General features: G+C 52.8%; 1 protein-coding gene across 4 annotated transcripts in view; it reads right to left on the bottom strand.

The window, feature by feature from the left end:
* Positions 1-3,804: 3,804 nt before the first annotated feature.
* TTYH2 (tweety family member 2) overlaps positions 3,805-8,525 on the bottom strand; it is a 39,229-nt gene continuing 34,508 nt past the window's right edge. For 3 of the 4 annotated variants that reach the window (XM_082442468.1, XM_082442471.1, XM_082442470.1), the window contains one exon: positions 3,805-5,595. In XM_082442468.1, coding sequence (XP_082298594.1) covers positions 5,515-5,595 — 81 coding nt within the window. In that variant the 3' untranslated portion in view covers positions 3,805-5,514. Of the gene's footprint in view, positions 7,631-8,525 lie in introns of all 4 variants that reach the window. The other variant, XM_082442469.1, reaches the window with a different exon arrangement.

Genomic DNA, 8,525 nt, shown 5'->3' with positions numbered 1-8,525 from the left:
AGGGGATTTGGGGCTAGAAAACATGGGTTTGAATCCCAGTTTGGCCATTTACTAATCGCATGATCTTGGGCTAGTCGCTTTCCTTTTCTGACTCAGCCATCCTCGTTGGCAAAGGGAGGGGACAGTGGCAGTACTTAGCATAATTGGGAGGGCCAGCTGAGCTGACGCGGCAGGGTGCCCAGGCTGGAGCTGACCGCAGAGCTGGCATCTGAAGTCAGGCCAGCTCTGTACCTCCGACGGCAGGGAATCTAATCGGAGTTCAGGGATGGGCGCTGGAGATTTGGAGTGCGGCGGACCATGTTTCATCCAAGAAGTGGCATTTGAGGTTGGAACCAAGCCTTGAAAAACGGTTATGAGCTGCAGGGGGGGAAGGAGTGGGGAGAGGATTCCAGATTGGGGGGAGGGCGGGGCTAGTGTGAGCAAAGGAGGGGCGGTTGTCATGGAAGAAAGGCATTTGGGGGGGCTGGAGTCCCTGCAGGGGGACAATGAGAGATGAATTTGCAAAGGTCAGCTGGGGCCAGTTTGTGGGAGATCCGAGAGGCAGTCTAAGGCGCCTGGCCAGCTTCCCGGGGGTTTTGTGAAAGTACAGGAAGAAAGCAAACATTCCCTCCCTCAGGCTCCCCAGCTCCTCCATAAATGTGCTTTCACCACTACCGGGCAGGTGCAACAAAATTGCCATTGAGATGGCACTTTGCCCAACTGCACTAACCAAAGGCGAGCCCATAAGTGACTGCTGCCATCAACCGCCCCCTCGACTCCCGCCACCAGTTTCTCTGAGTCAAGGAGTCCCTCAGGGTGGATGCCGAGGGGGGTGATGGGGGCTGGGTGCAGGAGCGTCTGAAAGCCCCACTGAACCGGCTTTGTGTGGTCAGATGTGAATCAGACCCGGACAAAACGTCAAGAAGATCGGCTCCACCCTGGAGCCCTGGCTGGTTGGGGCTGCGATCACAGGTGCCCTCCTCACCCCACCCCCAGCTTTGGAAAGCTGAGGCTCCCGACACACACGTTATGCCCCGGGCAGGGAAGTGAGGCGGAGGAGGTGGAAAAGGGGGAAATGGGAAAAGCTGAAAGGAAAACTGCTGCCTCCTTTCTCCTATTATTGCAATGATTTATTACAGGCTCCCGATCCGCCCCCCCACCGCCACCACGCAGAAAGCCTGCATGCTGCCAACCACCAACCTGCGGCTGTGTTCACTGGGAAGACAGGTGGCACCCATGTGCAAGCCCGTCTCAGCCACCCTGGCAAGCCAGCAATAGAGCATATAATTAGAAGTAGGCACAAGGATCCAGTTTAAAAGATGCAGGGTCTCTCAGATCTCTGCTCAATCACAGCAGAATTGGCAACTGAAATTCTTTGCTGAGAGCGGCCCCTGGCCCTGGACATCCCCAAGGCCAGTCCGCAATCCACTGCACTGCTATCCCCCCAACCTCTTTTTCCAATTTTTTATTGTGGTCAAGTACACATAAAATCTACCACCTTAACCATTTTTAAGTGCACAGATCAGTGGTATTAAGTACATTCATATTGTTATGCAACTGTCACCACCACCCATCTCCAGAGCTGTTTCCACCATGCAAATCTGAGACTCTACTCCGGTTAAACAATAAGACCCCACGCCCCTCCTCCAGCTCCTGGCAAGCACAATCCTACTTTCTGTCTCTATGATTTCGACTACTCTAAGTACATCGTAGAAGTGGAATCACACAGTATTTGTTTCTTTTTTGTAATTGGCTTATTTCACTTGGGCATAATGTCTTCAAGGTTCATTCACGTTGTAGCAAGTGTCAGGATTTCCTTCCTTTTTGAGACTGAGTGATATTCCGTTGTATGGATAGAGCGCATTTTGTTTACCCATTCATCTATTGATGGACTCCAGGGTTGTTTCCACTTTTTACTATTGTGACTAATGGTGCTATGAACATGGGGGTACAAATATTGAGACCATGCTTTCAATTCTTTTGGGAAATGGAATTGCTAGATCATATGATAATTCTATTTACTTAATAGAATTTATCCATTTTTAATTTTTAAAAAAAAGTTATTATTTATTTATTTTTATTTTTGGCTGCATTGGGTCTTCGTTGCTGCACACAGGCTTTCTCTAGTTGCGGCGAGCGGGGGCTACTCTTTGTTGCGGTGCATGGGCTTCTCATTGCGGTGGCTTCTCTTGTTGCGGAGCACGGGCTCTAGGTGCGTGGGCTTCAGTAGCTGTGGCATGTGGGCTCAATAGTTGTGGCTCACGGGCTTAGCTGCTCTGCGGCATGTGGGATCTTCCCGGACCAGGGCTTGAACCCGTGTCCCCTGCCTTGGCAGGCGGATTCTTAACCACTGCGCTGCCAGGGAAGTCCCAAGTTTTAATTTTTTTGAAGAACCTCCATACTGTTATCCACAGCAGCTGCACCATTCCACATTCCTACCAACAGTGCACAAGGGACCACTCCGTCTGCCGCTCCATAGGTATAAGCATGAATGACAGCCTCAAACACATGCCTGTTCCCGGCAAAGGCTTGAAACGCGGTCGATTCTGGGAGCACAGCTGCTGCATGGAAGTGAACAGTAGCGGAGGCCCATGGGCGGGGAGCTGGGGTCGGCCTGCCCAGCCCTCCCAGGCTGGCCCGGGTGTTCAGCGGACAAATGAGATACTGCAAAGAAAGCTGGAAAGGCGCCTCCCAGGCGCCCAGGCCCAGAGAAGCACCCCATGGAGGTGAGGAGTTTAGGAAGAGAATGCAGCAAGGACCCCTGCGAAGCTGGGAGAAGTGGCCCACCACACGACACCCGCCCCAAGCCCATGTGATGGCACAGAGGTGCCCAGCCGGGGCTCTGGGTTACACACTCCTGGCTCTGACACACTGTTATCGACCAGGATTCTTGGCCTTACCCAACCAGTAGAAATTGATTAGAGGTCAGACAAGAAATTCAGGCCAGGCTTTACTGGGGCCCCTGCTGCAGCAGGAGAGAGCGAAAACAGGTAACAGCTTCCCTTGCTCGCTCCCTGAAGACGGGGGAAAGCTGGTTCCTTATACGGGGTGAGGGTGGGGGTGTGTCCGGGGGTCTGGCTGGAAGGGTGGCTGAGGTGGTCTGCCCACCCCAGGGTGGTGCTGTGTGCAGGGGGCATGCGCAGTGCCCTGCTTTGGCTCCTGACACGGTTTTTGCTCCCAGCTCCTCAGAAGTGGCGGTTGTGTTTTGGGGGGTCTTTTTGTCTAGAATTTGCCCCAACTGCACATGCAAGCAGTTATTTTTAGTCCCCTATAGTTTCTTTGTATTTTGTTGCTTGAGGAGACGTGTGTCCAGGTGTAAGCACTGCAGCAAAGGGCCCCAGGTCCAGCCTGTCTCAAGCAGTGTAGCAAAGGGCCCCAGGTCCAGCCTGTCTCAAGCACTGCAGCAAAGGGCCCCAGGTCCCAGCCTGTCTCAGCTCCAACTAAGTCCTTACTCTCTCTCTGCACCTCTGTTCTTTTATTTACAAAATGACCTCATAAGGTTATTATGAGGTTTAACAATTAATGAATACTTGGGACAGTCCTTGGTACACTGGAGATATTCAGTAAATGCCACTCATTATCAGCAACCTTAGAAGCAATGACCTTTAAAGGGAACTTTGGAGACTCGAGCAGAAAGGCCTGTCCTTGGTCCCCAAGAGCAGCAAGGTCACCCGCCGGAGAGGCCCTGTGACATGCATTCAATAGCCCTGTCTTTCAATTCTTCATACTGAAACCTGCTCTGGAGCCCTCCCCGCGCATAACCCAGCCAGAAGGTGCTGTCAGGTACCCTCGTCATTCCCAAAGTTGAGGAAGTTGGAGACAGTGTGCATTTTAGTACCAGTGGTTTATTTCTCCCCCAGGTGAGGGCACACATGTATCAAGCAGAGGTGTGCCCACATGGTCCCTTCAGGAACCACCCAAGGGATTCTAGTTTAGTTTACATGCATTAAAAACAACTCTAGTCGCCAACAACGAGTGTTAAGAAGCATCACCCTGATGTCGCCAAGTCCTGTCTGCACGTGACAGGGCCTCACGAAGGTGGGTTCGTGGTGCACGTATGTACAAGTGAATGGGGGGAGACAGAGTCCCGGAGGCCCCGTGGCCCCGCTGTCGTGGAGGCTTGGCTGGGGGCTGAGAACCACTCTGCTGTCGGTGTTCTGACCAGAAGGCGGCGCTTCCAAAATGGAAATGGAGCCCTTGTCCACAGCCACACTACCCTGCGCCCCTGCTTCGGTGTGCAGGGCTGCGGAGGCTCCCGGGCCGTGCACTCTTTGTCGGCAGGAGGTTGGAAGCACCAAAGACCCTAACCCTGGATCCTCAGCGGGAAGGATCGTGGGTCATTATTTCCTCCTGGTCTACAAGCTCCCAGCAGGTGTTGGTCAGGGGCTGGGGGACAATGGGGTGGGGACGGGATGGTGGGAGAGGTAGGGAAGACACCTGTCTTCACATCAAGACATAGTCAGCCCATTCTGCTAAAACCTTTTATGACAAACTTTCCTGAAGACAAAAGGGAGGGGGGAGAGTTGACCTGGGCATTCAGCCAGTCTCCTGGACCAGACTCTGTTCATGTTCAGACTTGCCTCTTAGAGACTTTGTTCTCTCACAATGCCTCCCTCGGGGTGGGATGAACCCACATCCCCATCAATCAGCATCTTGGGACAGGATGTCTCACTGATCTTTATTTTGGTAGACAAATCAGGTGGGAGGGATGAACCCCACATCTATAGTAAAAACCGGCTGTGCTGTGAGTTTCAATTCTTTGGATAATCAAAAATCTTTAAAACACTGGCAAAAAAAAGAGTTAGAATTGCTTTCAAAGTGTCTGTGAATACCTGAGACTGTCCCTATCCGCAGTGAGCAAACTCACAGCAGCGATTCTGGAATGGAGGTGAGGCGACAGAGGGTTGCAGAAAGACAGGCCCACCCCTGCCACCTGGAAGCCCACCAGGCACGAGGCTCTGGTCCCCCAGCCTCCTATGCAGAGCCTGCCAATGCCTTCCCTTGGTGGCACAGGAAGAGTCCACCTGGCCCCGGGAGACTGCTTTGGACAGTGTCGGGTCTCATCAGGGATGTCATCTCCTGATCAGCCCTTCCACCTTTACCTGTGGGGAAATGGCACCCATCCGAGCAGCCAGGAGGAGGCACAGTCCAGGCAAGGGGACCCTCAAGCCTGACCCGGTCCCTCCTCACTGTCATTCACCACCTGGTGAGGGTGGGATGCAGGGGCAAACTGAACCAGGCTCCCAGCTTAGGGACGGCCAAGCACCTGGAGGGCATTTCCGGTGTGGAGGGGAGGTCAAAGGAGGGAGAGGCTGGTCCAAGTCATGGGTCTTCTGTCTGCCTGGGAATCTCAGCCAACCCCAGGCCGATTCTCCCTGAATCTCAGCCACTCCCTTGCGCCAGCAGGAGCCTTCCAATCCTGTAGGTCCACTCACAGTCTCTAGATGCCTTTGGTTTCTATGAAAGAAACACGCTCGCATTTGCCTTAGTTAAAAACCAAAACGGATCAAGGAGGCAGGAACTCCCGAAAGTGTGTTAGGCTGGAAACTCATTCCCATAGGGCCTCAGGTGTTCATCTGCCACGGACAGGTAGGTGGCCCTCATGCTGGGAGAGTACTGTGGGAGAGAGGGGAGGGGACGGTCAGAACAGGGTCACACATCACCCGTTAAACCAGACACCGCACTAGCAAAAATGCTGGAACTTCTGAGGAAGTGGGAGCTGGGCCAGCCACAGCGGCCGGGCACCAAGTTTCAATGTCAAGGCCTCGTGGGGCTTATCAGAGGATAGTCGAGTGGCCCGGGCAGGCTTCGTGTTTGCCAATGCTGTCAACCCTGGGGCCATCAGGACATCTGGGTCCCAGCCTCAAACTCAAGATGCACACGCCGACCAGCCACCGTAATGCACCAGTGTGCTTAGGAGCCCGCCTAGCGGGCAGGCTGAGGGCCCACTGACTCAGAGAGCTCAAATCCCAGCTGTGCACCTTGCTCATCCCATGACCTCGGCAGAGGTTCTCCAGTCACTCCAGGCCTCCGTTTCCCCACCTGCACGATGGACCTAAGAGCACTCAGCTTTTCCACTGAAAGGATGGAATGGTATGAAGCAGGCAAGACCCCTGACACAGGGGTTCTCAAACTTGGCTGTGCATCAGAGACACTGCGGGGGCGGGGGTGGGTCTAAAAGCATCCTGAAACCTAGGCCACACCCACCAGTATTTTTTTTATGTGATAAAACACACATAACATAAAATTAAGCCTTTTGAAGTGCCACCACCAGCACTGGCAAGTGACCCATTAGGTTCCTCCTTGACCAATGGGGCATCGAGTAGTGCAAAAGCAAATCCCTCCGTAAAGCTGGGAGAGTCGTGCTGTGGGCTACACCTGAATGCAGGTGGGTACATATCTCCTGGGTCCTGGGACCCTGCCTAAGACAAGTGAGGAGGTGGAGAGCAAATCGAGCAGCTCAGTATCTGCTACTACTAGATAAAAGTGACGATGTCTGAATCAGCTTAATAGCAGGTGCTCCATAAACGTTATCACCATTATTGCTTATTATCATCATTATTACTAGCTGTGTAGCTCTTAGCAATTCACATTAACCCTCTTAGACTCAGTGTCCTAGTTCGTAAAACAAGCTTGACACTACTGGAACGATCTAAGATCGTCAGGGTGATTATATTACAAGATAAATTCATTTAAATTCGCTGGCAAACTGCTCATTAAGGGTTAGGACAGGAGAGATAAGTTGTTTTCTCCTTTTGATGTGAGAAAAATGAGACTATAATTATCTTACAGAAAAAAAATTAATAAATAAAGTGCCACCAATATTTTTTTGTAAGTTCTTCCAAGTGCAGCCAAGTTGGAGAAACACAAAGTTTAAGCGTTCATTCACAGGAGATGTTAGCCAGCCTCTGCTCGGAAGTAGAGATGCGGCTTCTTAGGTTAGCACATCTCACATCACACGTAGGACCTGAGATTCTGCATTTCTAACAAGTTCCAGGTGCTGCTGGGCAGCTAACTCCAAGTAGCAATGGTCCACAGGACCCTGACTGTCTCCTAGCGCCAGGGATGTTTCCGGGGTCCAGGTCTAGGCCGTTCACGCCAGAGATGGACGAAGGCTTCCAGCTGGGGGGCAGGGAGTAGGGGCCTGAGACTCCTTAACCCAGTGGGTCTCAACCAGGGGCAATTTTGCCCCTGCCCAGGGGACATCTGGTTAATGTCTGGAGGCATTTTCAGTTGTCATGGCTGGGGGCTATGGAGTGGGGGTGCTACTGGCATCGCGTGGGTGGAGACCAGGGACGCATCTAAACCTCCGGCAGCGCACAGGACAGCTCCCGTGACACGCAAGGACCTGGCTCAAGTGTTGGTACGCCGAGTGAGGAAGCCTGCCCCTGAGCAGGCTTCAGGCTTTACCTGGGAACAGGTCAGAAATGCAAACCCCCGAGCCCCGCCCCAGATATCCAGCGGCCTGTGTTGTCACCAGTCCTCCAGGTGATGGATGTTCAAGAGTGAGACCCTCCTCCTTGAAGCAGTATTTTCCAAACTTGCTTGATGACGAGGTTCACCCGGGCTACGTCTGCAGTGAAGTCCCTGGCCTGGTATTTTTAAACAAGTGCCTGGGTCATTTTTGTCCATCGGGCCCAGGATACGGTGCCTGGAAAGACAGGAGGTGATTCCTAGAAAGCAGAGCTAAGGGAAAACACATTTCTAGCCGACGAGGGAAGAGTCTGTAGGTTCCGATGGCCTGGCTTGATATCACCCACCTTAGTGAAATCCCCAGTGTCCCAGAGATGGAGCTGGCAGGGGGAGGGATTTTCCGTACACCGAATGCACTGGGTACTGATGAATAATATTTAGAGCAGGTGCAGGGGGAGAGTGGGGAGCGGTCAGCTGTGTCCTCTTTATTGGGGCTCACGTCCGTATCCTCCACGCTGTGGCTTCCTTGGTCAGCAGGCTCAGCTGTCTCTTCATGCCTCTTGCATGTTAGGAGGGGAGGGGGGTCATCTCTGGGGCAGGATGAGCTGGGTAGGGCAGGGCAGTCAACTCTGCCAAAGCAACTGGAGTTTCTGGGCTGGTCTCCATTATAGCGGGGGAAGGTTTAGTCTGTCCTTGTCCTTGCAAATAAGGTCAGTTCTTGATTATCTCTGCTAATGTCAGGGAGAGTGGCCTGGATCTTTCAAAACAGAAGGTAATCCGAAATTCATTTTTATTTGGCATCCCAGTGCCTCGAGTAATTTATTTTTCACAGCAGCGGATCTCCCCTAATTATGTTGTACTGAGATTAATATTAAAATCAATCTGCATTCCTGGGGCCACAGCAGCTGGCGGGAGGAAAAAAGGAACCCAAGAGGCTTCTGGTTTAGAGAGAAGCCAGCTTGGGATTTCAAAGGTGCCAACTCTGGAAGCAGGCTTGGACCAGCCGCTCTCCCTGCCTCAGGCCCCCAGGGAGCAAGGGCAAGGCCTGGGTCTAGTGCTGTTTGTAAAAGGACAGCAGGGAGGCGCTCTGGGCAAAACCCAGCAAGGTGGGGAGAGCCAGAGGGTCCGTCTGG

The sequence above is a fragment of the Balaenoptera physalus genome (assembly GCF_965194825.1).
Source record: "Balaenoptera physalus genome assembly, chromosome: 20".
Lineage (NCBI taxonomy): Eukaryota > Metazoa > Chordata > Mammalia > Artiodactyla > Balaenopteridae > Balaenoptera > Balaenoptera physalus.
Note: the sequence above shows the minus strand (reverse complement) of the source record. Positions and strands in the feature narration are given on the sequence as shown.